Genomic DNA, 19233 nt, shown 5'->3' on the forward strand with positions numbered 1-19233 from the left:
CTACACAAAATAGGATGGTGTACATTAATGCATGTCACTTCAAACATCTATAAATGCATCACATTACGAACCGGATTGGTCATCATAAATTTGTTTCCAGTGTAATTCTTAGCATAGTCTCAATTATTTAATGTGAAACTGCTTTTAGAATATGTTTATTAAATAATTCGTACAAGTGAAAGAAGTCCTGGAATTTGCCGATTTTTGCTGCATTTCCATGACAGCACCCTGGCCAATCACAGTTTAACCTGCCTGATTTGAGAATGAAGTTTTTCTGTTAATAATTCCTGCTACACTTCCATGTCAACTATGGCTTAACCAATCAGCAGCCGACAGTCATGTTGTCCTTTTTTCAACTGTATTTCTTGCATTCTCGTCCTGATGAACACAATGCGAAAAGTTTTGACATCTTTTATCTCCTTTTAGCAAGTTCCTCAAATCATTGTATTTGCAACTGAGTATCTTTGAATCTATGGGTTTTTTATTAAATGATTTAGTATTGTTGTTACTGGCTTTAGCTTTGGCATTCAGATCATTGAACTATATAGGCCACATTTGATAATATTGTCTTTAGGATTCAAACAGGGTCCTGTCAGCCTATTGCCTTGTATTTTACGAGAGCTAATAGAAATATATCATCCATTCCATGATGAGAATGTTTATGGAAATCTAGTTTCTGAGTCTCAAACAAAGTATGTTTGAACACTCTTCTTTTAATTTGTTTCCAACTACGCCCATCAGTCGTATCAATATATTACCCATGGAGCGGTGGATAAGTAGATGGTTGTGTGCATTCTACGTTGCTGTCATTTTATAAAGATGATGCACAGGAAAAGGTGAAAATCAGAGGTTCTTATCATTCTACTTGTTCCACTGGTATTTCTTCGCTATCTATTATCGAGGTTGCAGTTCAATAAAGGTTACAAAACCATCTATCAAGAAATTAATTAAGATATACAATGTACATTTAATCAGGCTTGCATTCATCATATTATTTTTCATTCTACCCGCCATACCACACTATGCCATCTGATCCTGCAGCAGTCTAGGATTTCTGTGTTTTGAAGTTGGCATACTAATGCAATTTAATTTCAAAAGTTAAAGAAGGCCCACATCTTCAATTAGTGACTTAACATGCAGTTGACAGTATTACTGTGTGATGAGCAGTTAGTTCCTTCTGAATCGTTTGAGCCAAGTCTTACTCTTGTGGCATATGGATTGTACGTATTGTTCAAACAACAAAGAAGACAGCATTCCAATTACTAACATTTGGCTTCTGCTTCTTTTTTGCAATTGATTGTGGACTACTTTTAATCCTGGTGTATTAATTTGAGTATTATCTTTGTAAATATTTCAGCCCATAACTGATTTGTTATATCATATTTGTTTGCAGCATATTTGTGAGTCTGATGAAAGAGATGAAATAGTCATCTGTGAACTCTGTGATGCAAATGTTGGTCAGTTTAATCACCACATGAAGAGAAACCATCCAGGATGTGGACGTAGTGCCAACCGTCAAGGCTATCGCAGCAATGGGTCCTATGTGGATGGATGGTTTGGTGGTGAGTGCGGGAGTGGAAATCCGTACTATCTCTTGTGCAGTGGCTGTAGGGACAAGTATCTGGCCATGAAGAGCAAGACAAAAGCCCCAATTTCAGAAAGGTGAGATGAGTTGTAAGTAGAAATTTTATTACAGCATTCAAGTTTTTTTAAAAATCCCCAAATCAGAACACATTGTTAATACTTTGATCGGTAGATCTCAGTGCAATTAATTCAAATAGTTTCTGTTGAAGAAATTGTTGCAAAACAAAGTTCACAATTTATAATTCATCCCTGGCTGATTTCAATATAATTTCATTGAATTAGTCCAATATATATGGTATGGTTCCTTTAAATGGGATTTTCCTGTGTGCTAGCAATGACCAGCTGTCCAAGCTTATAGATAAATTATCAATTGCGTGCTAAACGTTTGTACAAAGAATGTTTCTATTTTGAAAACATCAAGGGTTGTACTGATTAGAATTATTTTTTGTCTTAAATGTACACTTTTTTAATGTTAATTTATGAATCAATTCCTGAACAGCACTTCAAAGATCGATTTTAGCAAATTGTGCCTGTGAACAAACTCATTTTTAAATATTCCAGATTCCATTCCTATTTCTATTGGCACGCTTAAGCCTCTCAATCTCCAGTACAATAACCATAATAATTGAACCGGATTGAAACCTTGTACTTTTCAGTTCTGGCATAATGAGTTCCCTCTGGCAAAGAAAAATTCCCATTGCAACATTTGTCGATAGAGATACATTATCTATCAGAAGAAGGATTTCACGTTCTGTTTCAAAATAAGTTGAATTTTTTTTATTTAAGTAATTATGCTCAAGATAGCTAAAGTCATCTCAACTGTGGCTCACTTTCTTACACCAACGTTTTTATTTCTATTCTATCACACTTTTCGTCCTGTTTTATTCTTACAACTTACGTGGGCGGCACGGTGGCACAGTGGTTAGCACTGCTGCCTCACAGCGCCAGAGACCCGGGTTCAATTCCCGCCTCAGGCGACTGACTGTGTGGAGTTTGCACATTCTCCCCGTGTCTGCGTGGGTTTCCTCCGGGTGCTCCGGTTTCCTCCCACAGTCCAAAGATGTGCAGGGTCAGGTGAATTGGCCATGCTAAATTGTCCGTAGTGTTAGGTAAGGGGTAAATGTAGGGGTATGGGTGGGTTTCGCTTCGGCGGGTCGGTGTGGACTTGTTGGGCCGAAGGGCCTGTTTCCACACTGTAATCTAATCTAATCTAATCTAAAACTCACTTCACACCTTTATGGCAGCTACTGAAACTTGCTGCATCATATGTCATTGTGTTCTGTGAAAGGTGAAATGTAGCAGTCCAAATACAGAGGGAGGTATGAGGTAAAAGTTATAAAAAAGAAATAAAACATGGAAAAGACATCTAACTTTATGTTGGCTTGAGCGTTTTTTTGCCATCTCAAGTGACCACCTGTAATATGTAGAGGGGCCTATGCCTCCAGAATGGAGGAACCAATGGTAGTTTAGGACCTCTGGAAAGTTGTGTATCCCTAAGTGGAGTAAGCATCTGCTCTTCTCTACTCATCTTTGTGAGTACACCACTCTGCTCCTCTTCATCCAGGACCTAAAACAGTCCTTCCAGGTGAGACAGAGGTTCACCTGCCTCTCTTCCAAACCAGCTTACTGCATCAGGTGCTCCTGATGTGGTCTTCACTGTAATGGGGTGACCAAACATAAACTTAGGGAACGGTTCCCCGAGCATAGCAGCCGGGCCCATGGGACCGACCAGACCTCCCAATCACCGCCCATTTTAATTCCCCTTCCTCCTCCCTTTCCGACATGACCATCCTTGGCCTCCTCCATCGCCACAACAAACCACACTGCAAGTTGGAAAAACAATAACTCATATTCCACCTGGGCAGCCTACAGCCCGGAGGACTCAACATTGAGTTCTCCAATTTCAAATAACCTCCCTTCCCATCCCCCAACTCCCTTCGCAGCCCCTCCTCCTCCCTTCTACTCCTCCCAGCCACCAACCAGATTCATTCCTCCCATTGACCAACCACGTTGTACCCTCTGCCTGTCTTTGCTTATCCCCACTTTGCCACCCTGCTCCCGCCACCCCCTTTTATCTGCAGATCCCCCTACACTCACTCCCAGTCCTGAAGAAGGGTTACACCCGAAATATTGACTTCTCCACTTCTTGATGCTGCCTGGCTTGCTGTGTTCTTCCAGCCTCCTGCCTGAGTACTTTGGATTCCAGCATTTGCAGTTTTTTTTTGTCTCTAATCGATCAAATGGATGCAAAAGCATTTCTCACAAATAATTCCCAACCTCCTTATGCCCTTCCCCTCGATAATCTCAACATCCCCTCAGTTCCCACACCATCCAAGCTGAATGACATTGTTGGCACGATAAGTGAAACAGAACTGATTATTAGCAGTGGGCTAACTGCAACTAAAGGGATGATTGATGCTTTCTGTTCACCCAAAGATTAAGATGAGGTTCATGGAAATTTTTAATGGAGTACAAATTGAAGGAGAGCAAGAGAGCCTTAAACAAATAACATGGCCAGTGAAATATTGCCAAGACATCAGGCTAGTTACGCACTTCTCCATTTGATGCTTGTGGAAGCATGCTGACACCTGAGTAGCTACATAATAGTAACAGCTCCCGAGGGAAAAGCTCTGGAGATTGAAGCTGGGATACATCTCTATCTGTTATGGATGGCATGGTGGCACAGTGGTTAGCACTGCTGCCTCACAGCGCTAGAGACCCGGGTTCAATTCTCGCCTCGGGCGACTCTCTGTGTGGAGTTTGCACATTCTCCCCGTGTCTGCATGGGTTTCCTCCAGGTGCTGCGGTTTCCTCCCACAATCCAAAAAATGTGCAGGTTAGGTGAATTGGCCATGCTAAATTGCCCGTAGTGTTAGGTGAAGGTGTAAATGTAGGGGAATGGGTCTGGGTGGGTTACGCTTTGGCAGGTCGGTGTGGACTTGTTGGGCCGAAGGGCCTGTTTCCACGCTGTAAGTAATCTAATAATATCTTGTTAAAATAACTAAATTTGCCTGAGTATGTTATTTATGCTTTAAAGTTGACATCTCTTATTGGAATAATTATTGTTTATTTTTCAGATACAAAGGCCAGGCACCAGATCTGATAGGCAAGCAAGATAGCATATATGAAGGTATTTGCTTAATCTTTGTTTATTTAAGTAATATGATAACTTAAATTGATCAGATACTTACAAATATGTCTTTTAGTTTGTTTTTATTCTTTCATACAATGAGTGCATTTTTGGTTGGGCCTGCATTTATTGCCTATTCCTAATTGCCCATAAGGTGGTCATTGCCTGCCTTCTTAAACCACTGCAGCAGTGACAAAAATTCCACGTCAGGTGAGTGGCTTGGACGGAAAAATGCAGGAAGTGGGTTTCCACATATTTGCTGCCCTTGTCTTTCTGGATGGTAAAGATTGTGCATTTGAAAGGCAATGTCAAAGGCAGACTGATGAGTTCTACTGCACCTGTGGGTGCATTTGTGGCGAAGGGAATGAAATGTTAGGGTGGCAAGTGGAATGCTGATCAATGGGCTGCTTTCTCCTAGATGGTCTTGGGTTTATTGAATGATTTTGGAACTGTGTTTATCCAGGCCAGTGGAGAATAGTCCATCGCAGTCCTAACTTGTGCTGAGATGTTGGACAGGTTTTGGGGAGTTAGGAGGTGAGTTACTCAATGCAGAATACCCAGGCTGTGAACGTTTTGTACCAATAATTTTGATATGACTGGTCTAGTGCAATTTCTGGCCAATGTTAACCCAGAAAGTTGAAGGTGAGAGATTCAGTCAAGAGGAGAAATGTTTAGATTTTCCCTTCTTGAAGTTAGTAATTGTGTTATGGAGTCAAAAGCATGTATGGTCACTTTAAGATAGAAAGTGTTTTTCTGAATTTAAAGTACAGCCACAACTGCCAGCTAAGGTTGGGCTGTTCCAAATGTCACAATTGGCTGTTAATGGATACCTGAGGTTTGGTTGTTGTTTTGACAACAATTCAAATTTAATCAATTATGAGAGAGTGAGGACTGCAGATGCTGGAGATCAGAGCTGAAAAATGTGTTGCTGGAAAGCGCAGCAGGTCAGGCAGCATCCAAGGAGCTGAAGAAGGGCTTACACCCGAAACGTCGATTCTCCTGCTCCTTGGATGCTGCCTGACCTGCTGCGCTTAATCAATTATGCCCAAGATACCAGTAGCCAAAGGAATTTGAATTTTATTGTTTTGACACCTGGAAACCAATCAAATTATAGCAATTTAATTTGTCATGAGAGGGCATATAAACCCGGTTTTTAAAAATTAGATGGAGACCAACTGCTATCGAACAACACAACAACTGCTGTAAAACCAGAGATGTAACTGCCCATCTTGCTCAAAGGAATTATAAACACTTTTTAAAATTTTCTTTAAATAGTGGAATTTAGGAGTTCTGTCACTCATATTTTAACAGATTATGAGGCAAGGTGAGCTTTTCTGGGTGTTTGGTTTAATTAACAGTGGGGTTCGACCTTTGTGTCATACCACTGGGGCTTGTGTGACACAAATGTCACTTGCCATTTATTAGCCCAAGCAAAATTCAGGCTCCACAACATACAGGCATTGTTTTTTTTAGAAGTATTTAAGATGAGTTTCTCTACTTACTCAATGATCTGTCTTTTCGCTTACATATGGTGTGCACCATGCTAAACTAGCACTGGTGATGCACAAAAGCATTTTTGAGTAAAGAAACAGGATTATATTATTCAGACCTTTGAACCTGTTCTGCAGTTCAGTTAGGTTGTGGCTGATCAGCATCCAAGCTCCATCCATTCCCTTGGCTTCATTTCTCCTGAGTAGGAACAAAATATTGATCTCAGAATTATTAGTGTTAGTTAAAATACCATCTGTTGTGTTTGTGGAAGAATTCCATGGTTCTCCAACCCTTTGTGTGAAAAAGTTTCTTGACTTCTTCCCTGCTTGGTCTGGCTCTAGTTTTAGAATCTAAGACAAGAGGACAAATGTTATCAGTGCAACAGGTTGATTTTTCCATCAGAGAGAAAAGGGGAATAATTATAATTTCAGCTACTGCCCTTCCAAAGCTCATATGATTTATGACCAGGGAACTGGTCATTTATAGGATCAAATCAATTAGTTTATTCCTTCATTGGATGCAGGAGTTGCTGTCAAGGCCAACATTTGTTGCCCATCCCAAATTTCCCTTCAGAAGATGGTGGAGCTGCTTTCTTGAAGTGCTGCAGGCATGTTGTAAAAGTACCCACAGCACCGTTAGGGAAAGAGTTGGAGGATCCTGAACCATTGAAGGAATATCAATACATTTCCAAGTCAATGGATATGATTTGATAGTCATTACTGAGACATAGTTGTAAAGAGATCAAAACTGGGAATTTACCATTCAGGGATATTTGATCTTTCAGAAAGACTGGAAGGAAGATAGCGCTGTTATTAAGAGATGAAATGAGTACAGTTATGAGAGATGATTTAGGCTTAGGTGAAGTAGACAGAGTTGGATACTGCAGATGCAGGCGATTTAGAGTCAAGATTAGAGTGGTGCTGGAAAAGCACAGCAGGTCAGGCAGCATCCGAGGAGCAGGAAAATTGGTGTTTCAGGCAAAAGCCCTTCATCAGGAAAGCTGATGAACATTGCCTGAAACGTCGATTTGCCTGCTCCTTGGGTGCTACCTGACCTGCTGTGCTTTTCCAGCACCACTCTAATCTTGACCCATTTAAATGAAGCAGCGTCCATTTGGGTAGAGGTAAAAATCAGCAAGGGAAAAAAAACATCAGTAGGAGTAGTGTATAGAACTCAAATAATAGCCAAACTGTAGGAAAGGGTGGACATGGACAAATAATAGAAGCATGGAGAAAGAATAATGCAATAATTGTGGGTGATATTAATCTTCATGTTGGTTGAATGAATCAAGTTGGGAAGGATAGCAACAACAATGACTTTATGGAGTGCATTAGGGATAGTTTGCTCAAACAACATACTGTGGAGCCAACCAGGAAACGGGCTGTCTTGCATCTAGACGGCACGGTGGCACAGTGGTTAGCACTGCTGCCTCGCAGCGCCAGAGACCCGGGTTCATTTCCCCGGGCTGTCTTGCATCTAGAAATAGTGAGATGTAAGTAAAAGATTCTCCAGGATGTTGTGGTAATAACATGACTTAATCAGTTTGAAAGTGAATAAACTGTTTACAAAAAATTGCGAAGAAATTAGGTTCATTAGCTAAAGTGGATTCAGCAGATAGATTAACAGGAAAATTAGTAAGCAAGCAGTGGCAGACGTTAAGGTGGTAATTCACAACTCTCAGCACGGTGGAACAGTGGTTAGCACTGCTGCCTCACAGCACTAGAGACCCAGGTTCAATTCCTGCCTCAGGTGACTGACTGTGTGGAGTTTGCACGTTCTCCCCGTGTCTGCGTGGGTTTCCTCTGGATGCTCCAGTTTCCTCCCACAGTCCAAAGATGTGCAGGTCAGGTGAATTAGCTATGCTAAATTGCCTGTAGTGTTAGGTTAGGGGTATGGGTGGGTTGCGCTTCGGCGGGGGGTGTGGACTTGTTGGGCCGAAGGGCCTGTTTCCACATTGTAAGTAATCTAATCAGTATACCAGTAAGGAGAAAAGATTCTTAGAAAGGGATAAGTCATCCATGACTAATTAAAGCACTTAAGGAGAGTATTAAGTTGAAAGAAAACCCATATTAAGAGACAAAAGTCAATGGGTGGCACAGTCGCTCACTGCTGCCTCACAGCACCAGGGATCCAGGGTCGATTCCTACAATCCAAAGTTGCATAGGTTAGGCGAATTGGGCCATGCTAAGTTGCCCATAATGTTCAGGGATGTGTAGGTTAGGTGCATTAGTCAGGGGTAAATATAGGGTAATAGGGTCAGGGAATGGGTCTGGGTGGGTTACTCTTCAGAGGGTTTGTGTGGATTTGCTAGGCTGAAGAGCCTGTTTCCACACTGTAGGGATTCTATCATGCTATGATAATGCCAAAGTTTGGTATAAACTCAGAATACAGCAAATGGGGACTAAAAAGATAATAAAGAGAGAGAAAATAAGTGAGGGCAAACTAGCAGGGAAAATAAAGTCTGACAGTAAGAATTTTTTTAAATATACAAAAAGGATGAGAGACATCAAAGTGAACATAGAACTTAGAAAATGCACCTGGAGCAAAAGTTGTGGGGAACATGGAAATGGCAGAGGAGTTAAATAGATATTTATCATCAGCCTTTACAGTGGAAAATACATTGAATGTCTCATTACTATTAAAGAATACAGGAGGGAGGTGGAATCAATAGAGAGAAGAACAACTAATGGGGTTAAAGGTTGGTAAACCTCCTAGCCCTGATGACTTCTGTCCTCGGATCATCAAAAGAAGCAGCTACTGATGGAGATGCTTTGGTCATATTATTCCAAAAATCTTTGGACTCTAGACAAGTGCTGGAGGATTGGAAAACTACCAATGTCACACCCCTATTCAAAAAGGGAGGGTGGCAAAAAGTGGGTACATAGGCCAATTAACCTAACACGTATTATTGGAAAAATGTTGCAATCAATTATTAAGGAAGTAATTCCAACACACTTATGAACTAATCAAGCAGAGACAGCATGGCTTCATTAAGGGAAAATCATGTCTGACTAATTTATTAAAATTTTTCAAGAAAGTATCAACCGGAGAGGATAAAGTGGTTGTGTTGTATTTGGACTTCCAGAAGGCATTTGACATGGTACCTCACAAAGGTCAAGTCATAACATAAGAGCCATAAGATCTAGAAGCAAAATTAGGCCAGTTGGTCCATTATTTCTGCCAAGCCAACTGACCATGGCTGATATGTTTCTCAACTCCATTCCCCAGCCTTTTCCCTGGATGGTGTTGAATCTTGGCATGAATAGAGATTTGGCTGATGGAAGGGAAACAGTTAGTGGGGATAAGGGGTTCTTTTTTGGGTGGTTGACCTTTAATAAGTAGGGTTCCTCAGGGATCCTTGCTGGGACTACAGCTGTTTGCAATATATATTAATGACTTGGAGGAAGGAAGCAAATGTACTGAAGAAAAATTTGCAGACAAGAGAAAAATAGGTGGGGAAGCATGTTCCCTAAATTGGGAACAGATGTTCTCCGGAAAATGCACGACAGAAATGTGGAGGTTGTTTAGAAAACACTTGCTGATAGTGCTGGATAGGTTTGTCCCACTGAGGCAAGGAAAGGATGGTAGGGTGAAGAAATATTGGGGTGACAAGGGATGTAGAGCATCTAGTCAAGAGGAAGAAGGAAGCTTACATAAGGTTGAGTAGGCAAGGATCAGACAGGGCTGTAGAGGGTTACAAAGTAGCCAGGTAGGAACTGAAAAATGGACTTAGGAGAGTGAGAAGGGCAATGAAAGAGCTTTAGCGGGTGGGATTAAGGAAAACCCTCAGGCATTCTACACTTACTTGAGGAACAAAAGGATGGCCAGAGTCAAGGTAGGGTTGATCAAGGATCGTGGAAAGAACTTGCGCCTGGAGTCAGAGGAGGTAGGGGAGATCCGTAATGAATATTTTGCTTCAGTATTCACTGTGAGAGAGACTTTGTCATTTGTGAGGACAGCATGTAACAGGCTGATATGTTTGAACATTAAGAAGAAAGATTTGTTGGAAATTTTGAAAACCTTAAAGATAGGTAAGTCCCCTGGGCTAAACATGACATACCCACGGTTACTATGGGAAGCGAGGGACAAGATCGCTGTGCCTTTGGTGATGATCTTTGCATCCTCCTGTCCACTTGAGTACTACCAGATGATTGGAGGTAGCAAATGTTATTCCCTTGGTCAAGAATGGGAATAGAGATAACGCTGAAAATTACAATCTTAGGTCTGTGGTGGGCAAATTATTGGAGAGGATTCTGAGAGACAGGATTTATAATTCCTTGGAAAACCATAACTTGATCAGTGGTAGTCAGCATGGCTTTGTGAGGGGCAGGTTATGCCTCACAAGCCTTATTGAATTCTTTGAGGATGTGACAAAACATATTGACGGGAGTAGAGAAGTGGTTGTGGTATACATGGATCTTAGCAAGGCATTTGATCAGGTTCCCCATAGTAGGCTCATTCAGAAAGTAAGGAGACATGGGATACAGGGAAATTTGGCTGCCTGGATACCGAATTGCCTGACCCATAGAAGACAGAGGGTGGTAGTAGATGGAAAGTATTCAGCCTGGAGTTCAGAGACCAGTGGTTTTCCACGGGGATCTGTTCTGAGACTTCTGTTCTTTGTGATTTTAATCAATGAGTTGGATGAGAAAGTGGAAAGGTGGTTTAGTAAGTTTGCCGATGATACAAAGGTTGGTGGAATGGTGGATACTGTGTGGTAGGTTGTTGAAGTTTGCAACGAGACTTTGACAGAATGCAGAGCTGAGCTGAGAAGTGGCAGATGGAATTCAATCTGGAAAAGTGTGAGGTGATTTATTTTGGATGGTGGAATTTGAATGCAGGTTACATGTTTAAAGGCAGGATTCTTGGCAGTGTGGAGGAACAGAGAGATCTTGGGGTACATGTCCATAGATCCCTCAAAGTTGCCACCCAGGTTGATTGGATTGTTAAGAAGGTGTGTTGACTTTCATTAGCAGGGGGATTGAGTTTAAGAGCTGTGAGGTTATGCTGCAGCTCTGTTAGAGCCCTGGTTAGGCCACACTTGGAATATTGCATTCAGTTCTGGTCGCCTCATTATAGGAAGGATGTGGAAGCTTTAGAGAGAGTGCAGAGGAGATTTGCCAGGATGCTGCCTGGACTGGAAGGCATGTCTTACGAAGAAAGGAACTAGGATTTTTCTCATTGGAGCAAAGAAGGGTGAGAGACGACTTGATAGAGGTGTACAAGATGATTAGATGCATAGATGAAGTGAATAGTCAGAGACTTTTTCCCCAGGGCAGAAATACCTATTACAAGGGGTCATAATTTTAAGGTTATTGTAGGAAGGTTTAGGGAAGATGTCAGAGGTCGGCTCTTTACCCAGAGAGTGGTGGGTGTGTTGAATGTACTGCCAGTAATGGTAGTAGAGTCAGAAACATTAGGGACATTTAAGCAACTCTTGGATAGGCACATGGATGATAGTAAAATGCAAGGTTAGTTTGATCTTAGAGTAGGATAAAAGGTTGGCATAGCATCAAGGGCCGAAGGGCCTGTTTTATGTTGCAAGAGGGATACCAGCAGTTGAAAAGGAGACAAAAATAGGCTAAGTAAGTGAGCAAAAAGTTGGCAACTTGAATATAAAATGGGCAAATATAAAGCTTTTCATTTGGAACGAAGAACACCACAACTATTGCAGAAAACTGCAACACAAAAGGGCACTTGTGAACAAAGTATAATGCTAGCACGCAGGAAGGGTAATAGAATGTTGACCCTTGTATCAACAAGTTTAGATTGTAAGTTTCAAGAAGTCTTACTGTAATCGTACAAGGTGCTAATTTGACCTGAATATTGTAAGCAGTTTTGGTCATAGAGATGTACAACATGGAAACAGACCCTTCGGACCAACTATGCCGACCAGATATCCGAACCCAATCTCGTCCTACCTGCCAGCACCTGGCCCATATTCCTCCAAACTCTTCCTATTCATATATCCATCCAAATGTCTCTTAGATGTTGCAATTGTACCAGCCTCCACCACTTCCTCTGGCAGCTCATTCCATACACATACCACCCTCTGTGTCCTTTTATTGAGGAAAGATATTATTTCAAAGAACATAGTTTAGAGACCATTTACTAGTATGATCCTCTATTTGGAGGAATTGCCATATGAATAAGGATTTTCCAGTTTGGAACTCTACTCAGAGTCAAAAAGTGTGGTGCTGGAAAAGCACAGCCGGTCAGGCAGCATCCAAGGAGCAGGAGAGTTGACGTTTTGAGCATAAGCTGTTCATCAGGAATGAGCTTATGCTCAAAACATCGATTTTCCTGCTTCTCGGATGCTGCTTAACGGCTGTGCTTTTCCAGCATCACACTTTCTGACTCTGATCTCCAGTATCAGCAATCCTCACTTTCTCCTGGTTGATTATAACCTTACTGCAAAGCCTCATCCAAGGATGCCTGCCTTGAAGAAGTTCTCCTCCTCCCTCTACAAGGATTGACATTCCTAATGAAGGGCTTATGCACGAAGCATCAACTCTCCTGCTCCTCGAATGCTGCCTGACTGGCTGTCCTTTTCCAGCACCACACTTTTTCACTCTGATCTTCAACACCTGCAGTCCTCATGTTCTCCCTGGGACTCTACTCACTGAGTTAAGAAGAAAAAGAGGTGATCTCATTGAAACATACCAGATTCTTAAGGGACTTGACAGGCTAAATGCTGAGAGGATCTTTCCTCCCATGGGAGAGTCTCTGACCAGAGAGCATAGTCTCAGAATAAAAGGTGTCAATTTAAGACTGAAATGAGAAGGAATTTCTTCTCTCAGAGGGTTGAGAGCCTTTGGAACTCCTTGGGAGAGTGTTGGGAGCAGAGCCCTTTTGTATATTTAAAGCTGAGATATTGTACGTGGACTGCATTGGTCCAAAAAGGCAGATCAGCACCACCTTCTCAAGGCTGCTGAGGGATGACCGATAAATGCTGGCTCAGCTAACAACCCCACATCCCACAGCAGAATGGCAAAAAAAATAGCTTTTTGATCAGTTTTAAAGGGAACGAATAGCAAAGTGGACATGTGGAATGTGCCATGAATGGGGCCAAAAGATGTACACAAAGTCTTGTTCCTTAATGTTTTATGGAAGTGGGTGGTGATGTTACCATTTGCCTACTGCCCTTGTTGTTCTAGGTAATGGAGGTTGTAGGCTTGGACGGTGCTGTTAAAGAAGCATCTTGCAAGTGGTACACACTACTGCCTCCATGATGAAGGGAGTGGTGCATGGGGCAGCTTTGTCCCAGATGGTGTCAAACTTTCAAACGCACAATTCTGTCCTTATTGATACTTCTTTATCTTACTCTTGCAGAAGACTGGGACATGTTAGATATTGATGAGGACGACAAGCTAACTGGAGAGGAGGAGTTTGAGCTGTTAGCTGGACCCCTTGGCCTGAATGAACGTAGAATTGTACCTGAACCAGTACAGTTTCCTGACAGTGATCCTCTGGGAGCATCTGTTGCCATGGTAACAGCAACCAACAGTATGGAAGAAACACTTATGCAAATTGGTGAGTCCAACAAAAATCTACAGTGAAATAACATTGGAATTGTTTATAGTGTTTCATTAAATATATAAAACTTGGAATGTAGCCAAGCTAAATATCCAGAAGATATGGGTGGCACGGTGGCACAGTGGTTAGCACTGCTGCCTCACAGCGCCAGAGACCCAGGTTCAATTCCCGACTCAGGCGACTGACTGTGTGGAGTTTGCACGTTCTCCCCGTGTCTGCGTGGGTTTCCTCCAGGTGCTCCGGTTTCCTCCCACAGTCCAAAGATGTGCGGGTCAGGTGAATTGGCCATACTAAATTGCCCGTAGTGTTAGGTTAAAGGGGTAAATGTAGGGGTATAGGTGGGTTGCGCTTCGGCGGGTCGGTGTGGACTTGTTGGGCCGAAGGGCCTGTTTCCACACTGTAAGTAATCTTAAAAAAAAAAGAATTGCAATCACATCAAAAATTAAAAGAAGCAAGATTTAGTTCTCTTCCCTGCTGCAGACTATTAGCGCTGTTTCAAAAATCAGTTTGTACGTAATATAAGTTCACAGTCAATATATGAAAAGCACTTTTACTCTGGCTTAACATTTAACCAAATCAGTGCTTCAATTTGATCAGGGCATTTGTTCTTTTACCATTTTGTTCTTTTTTTATTTTTCTTAAGTGTTTATAGCAACAAGAGGAAGTTGAGTGTTCTAAGAAAGTGCATGAGACACTGTGGGACAAAGGGAAGATTTGCCTACAATGTGACCTTTCACGTTAGACATCAAAGAACGATAGATTTTATGGAAGAGTAGCTAATACCACTTCATCATAGCTGAAATAGCTACAGCCATAAACTATTAATCATTATATGATGGGTGATTTGCTTGAAAAGAAATAGCGAAACTGCAGGATGATAGGGAATGACCGGTGGCAGTGAAATAGTTGGTAGTTTTAAAAAGGGGCAGCATGGTGGTTAGCACTGCTGCCTCACAGCACCAGACTCCGAGAGCTCTGGTTTCCTCCCACAATCCAAAGATGTGCTGGTCAGGTGAATTGGCCATGCTAAATAGCCCACAGTGTTAGGTGCATTAGTCAGAGGGAAATGGGTCTGGTTGGGTTACTCTTCGGAGGGTTGATGTGGACTTGTTGGGCTGAAGGGCCTGTTTCCACACTGTAGGGGATCTCATCATCATCCCCTGAATAGATCTCCTGACTCAAATCAATTTCCTTTCCCATTTCTGATTAGCAGTCATGGGGTGATACAGGACAGATGAGGCCCCTCGGCCCATCAAGTCTGTCTCATCAATACTATAATACTACCTGCACTGGTCCCACTTTCCTGCAGTAGGTCCATAGCCTTGAATGTTATGACTCTTCAATTGCTCATCCAAATATTTTTAAAGTTGTGAATCTTCCAGCTTCAACTACCCTCCCAGGCATTGCATTCCAGATCACTGACACCCTCAAATTTCTTCCTTAAATTTCTTCCCAATTTCTTGCCTTCATTTTAAAATTACAGGTCGTTCCACTATAATGCTCATTTCATCCATGTGAGTTGGCTGTAACGTGATTGATGAATAGGGAACACTGTTTTTAAAGTGCAAGCGTTTAAAACTTGTGTTGGCTATAATGGGGTCGCATCACCAGCACTTTAAGTGCTATTTTTATTCCGCAATTTTTTTATAGTGCGGGTTGCACAAGCATATAACTAGTGTATTGTAGAAAAACTACTTGTGTGTCACTCTTGTTATTGACTGTTTGACTAAGGCAAACAAAGGCTTTCTGTTCATCCTGTCCATGCAGCTCATAATCTAGTAAGCATCTACCAGGTCTTCCCCTCTACGTTCTCTGCTCCAAAGGAAGCAACTTGAGTTTATCCAGTCTGTCTCTATAGCTGAAATTTTCCATCCCAGGCAAGATCCTGATGAACTGCCTCCTCACCAACAAACCCCCCCCGCCCCCAGCCCACGCCTGTGTAATTGTATCCTTCCTTTAGTGTGAAGACCAGAACGGCACACAGTACTCTGGCTTTGGCCTAACCAAAATTCCAACATGACTTCCATGTTTTTATAATCTACTTTAGACTCACTAGTTTGTATTTCCTTGAACCATCTCTATCACCTTTGTAAAATTTATTTTATTTATTAATTTGTGGAATGTGGATGTTGCTGGCTGACCAGCAATTTTTGCACATGCCTGGTTGCCCTTGACAACATGGTGAGCTGCCTTCTTGAAATGCTGTAGTCCACATGCTGTGGGTTGACCCACAATCCTGTTAGGGAGAGAATTCCAGGATATTAAACCAGCGATAGTGAAGGAATCCCCATATATGTCCAAGTCAGAATGGTGAGTGGGCTTGGAGGGGATCTTGAAAATGGTGGTGTTGCCCTTGTCCTTCTAGATAGAAGTAGTCGTGTGTTTGGAAGATGCTAACTGAGGATCTTTGGTGAATTTCTGCAGACTATCTGACAGACACTGACGCTACTGAGTGTTGGTGGTGGATGGAGTGGATGCTTGTGGGTGTAGTGCCAGAGTTGAGAGTGTGGTGCCGGAAAAGCACCGCAGATCAGGCAGCATCCAAGGAGCAGGAGAATCAATGTTTAGGGCATGAGCCCTTCATGACGATTCCTGATGAAGGGCTTATACCGAAACATCAATTCTCCTGCACCTTGGATGCTGCCTGACCTGTGTTTTTCCAGCACCACATTCTCGACTCTGAGCTCTAGCATCTGCAGTCCTCACTTTCTCCTGGGTGTAGTCCCAATCAAGCAGACTGCTTTGTCCTGGAAAGTGTAAGGCGCCTTGAGAGTTGTTGGGGCTGTATTCGTCCAGGCATATTCTATCACATTCCTGACTTGTGTCTTGTAGGTGGTGAGTTACTGACCACAGTTTTCAAGGCCTCAGACCTTTTTGGTGTTTGTGGTGAGTCCAGTTGAGTATTTGTTCAATGATAAACCCCCTCCCCCCCAGGATGTTGATAGCGGGGTATTCAGTCTTGGTAGCACCATTGAATGTCAAGAGGCGGTGGTTAGATTGTCTCTTACTGGTGATGGCAATAGCCTAAAGTTTGTGTGGTGTGAATGTTACTTGCCACTTGTCATCCCAAGCCGGGATATTGTCCAGATCTTGTTGCATTTGAGCATGGACTGCTTCAGTATCTGAGGAGTCGTGAATGGCGCTGAACATTGTGCAATCATTGGTGAACATCCCCATTTCTGATCTTATGATGGAGGGAAGGTAATTGATGAAGTAGCTGATGATGGTTGGGCCTAGGACCCTACTTTGACGAACCTCTCAGAGATGCCCTGGAGCTGAGATGACTAGCCTCCAATAACCACATCTGTCTATGTGTCAAATATGACTCCAACCACTGGAGAGTTTGCCCTCCATACCCACTCATTCCAGTTTTGCTAGGACCCCTTGATGCCACACTTGGTCAAATGCAGCCTTGATGTCAAGGGCTGTAACGCTCATCCTCACTTCAGGCATTCAGGACTTTTGTCCCATGTTTGTTCCAAGGCTTAATGAAGTTAGGAACAGAGTAGCCCAGGCGAAACCCAAACTGGGCGTCACTGAGCAGGTGCTGATGGATATTATTGTTGATGACGCCTTCCAACGCCATAGTGATGTCAAGAGTAGGTTGATATGATAGTAATTGGCTGAGTTGGATTTGTTCTGCTTTTTATGTACAGGACATAGTTGGGCAATTTTCCACATTGTCAGTTAATTGCCTGTGTTGTAACTGTACTGGAACAGCTTGGCTCATGGCAGCAGCAATTTTTGAAGCACAAATCTTCAGTACTATTGTCAGAATGTTGTCAGGGCCCATAGCCTTTGCAGTATCCAGTGTCTCCAACAGTTCCTTGATATCATGTGCAGTGAATCGAATTGGCTGAAGGCTAGTATATATGTTGCTGCGGACCACTGAACGCTGCCAAGATTCATCCATTCAGTACTTCTGGCTGAAGATTGCTGTGAAAGCTTCAGCCTTATCTTCTGCACTGGTGGTGCTGGCCTGTTCCACAAGTGAGGTTGGGGATATTTGTGAACCCTCCTCCTCCAGTGAGTTGTTCAGTCGTCGACCACCATTCATGATTAGATGTGGGCAGGACTGCAGAGCTTAGATCTGATCTGGTTGTAGGATCTGTCTATCACTTGCTGCTTATGCTGTTTGGCATGCAAGTAGTCATTTTGGTGGCTTCACCAGGTTGACACCTTATCTTCAAGTATGCCTGGTGCTGCTCTGGCACTCTCCATTGAACCAGTGTTGATCCCAGTGGCTTGATGGTAATGGTTTAGTGAGGAATATGCAGGCCATGAGGTTACAGATTGCACTGGAGTACAGTTTTGCTGCCAGTGCCTCATGGATGCCCAGTCTTGAGTTGCTAGATGTGTTCAAAGTCTGTCACATTTAGCATGGTGGTAGTACCACACAACATGATGGAGGTTATTCTCAATGTGAAGGTGGGACTTTGTCACCCCATGGACTGTGCGGTGGTTGCATTTACCGATACTGTCACGAACGGATGCATCTGCAGCTGGTAGATTGGTAAGAATGAGGTCAAGTATATTCTTCCCCCTTGTTGGTTCCTACATCACCTGCAACTATGCCTTTTAGGACCCAACCAGCTCAATCAATAGTACGGCTGCCAAGCCACTCTTCGTGGACATTGAAATCCCCCCCACACCCAGAGTACATTTTGTACCCTTGCCATCCTCTTACTACCTAATAGCATGGTTCAGCATGGAGGGGGCCAGGTCTGTCAATCAAAAGTTGGCGTGGAGGCAGAGCGGAAGAGTTGGCCATCGCACAGAGCCGTGGTAATAGGGGACTCCATAGTGAGAGGAACTGACCGGGGTTTTCGTGGCAGCAAACGGGACTTAAGGATGGTGTGTTGCCTTCTGGTGCCAGGGTTAAAGACATCACAGACAGAGTGCAGGAAATCCTCAAGGACGAAGGTGAAGAGCCAGAGGTGTTGGTACATGTCAGCACAAATGATGTCGGGAAGAAGAGGAGGAACATACTACAGCGGGACTTTGGAGAACTAGGAAGAAGGCTGGAAAGCAGGATGTGCAGGGTGGTTATCTCTGGTTTGCTTCCAGTTCCTCGGGCTGGTGAGGCCAGAAACAGGGAGATAATGGACTTGAAAGTGTGGCTGGGAAACTGGTGCAGGAAGCAAGGATTTAAATTCTTGGATCGCTGGGGTATGTTTTGTGGTAAGCATAAATTATATAAGAGAGACGGTTTGCACCTTAATAGGTTGGGGACCAGCATTCTGGCAGGCAGGTTTGCTACTGCAACACAGCTACGTTTCAACTAATAGCGGGGAGAGGGGACAAACTGGATGTTTAAGAAGGAAATTGAAGGGAAAGTTAGAACAAGGGAAGTCAAGAAAGACAACTGTATCAATGAGGCAGAAAACTCAAAAAGGGATCATGCTGTAAGGTTGAGTGAAATAGGAGTTGATGGGAAGGGTGAGGGCAGTAACAAATTAAAAATACTATACATGAATGCACGAAGCATTAGA

At 42.8% G+C, this 19233-nt stretch overlaps 1 protein-coding gene across 1 annotated transcript in view; it reads left to right on the forward strand.

Annotated features, from left to right (window-relative positions):
* Positions 1–19233, forward strand: part of LOC122542642 (probable E3 ubiquitin-protein ligase HERC1) — a gene marked incomplete at its 5' end in the record, with an annotated part of 215948 nt that overhangs the window by 29845 nt on the left and 166870 nt on the right. Inside the window, 3 exons of the mRNA XM_043680638.1 lie at positions 1394–1662; positions 4662–4714; positions 13538–13738. Coding sequence (XP_043536573.1) covers positions 1394–1662; positions 4662–4714; positions 13538–13738 — 523 coding nt within the window. The remainder of the gene's footprint in view (positions 1–1393; positions 1663–4661; positions 4715–13537; positions 13739–19233) is intronic.

Source organism: Chiloscyllium plagiosum, chromosome 40 (genome assembly GCF_004010195.1).
Source record: "Chiloscyllium plagiosum isolate BGI_BamShark_2017 chromosome 40, ASM401019v2, whole genome shotgun sequence".
NCBI lineage: Eukaryota > Metazoa > Chordata > Chondrichthyes > Orectolobiformes > Hemiscylliidae > Chiloscyllium > Chiloscyllium plagiosum.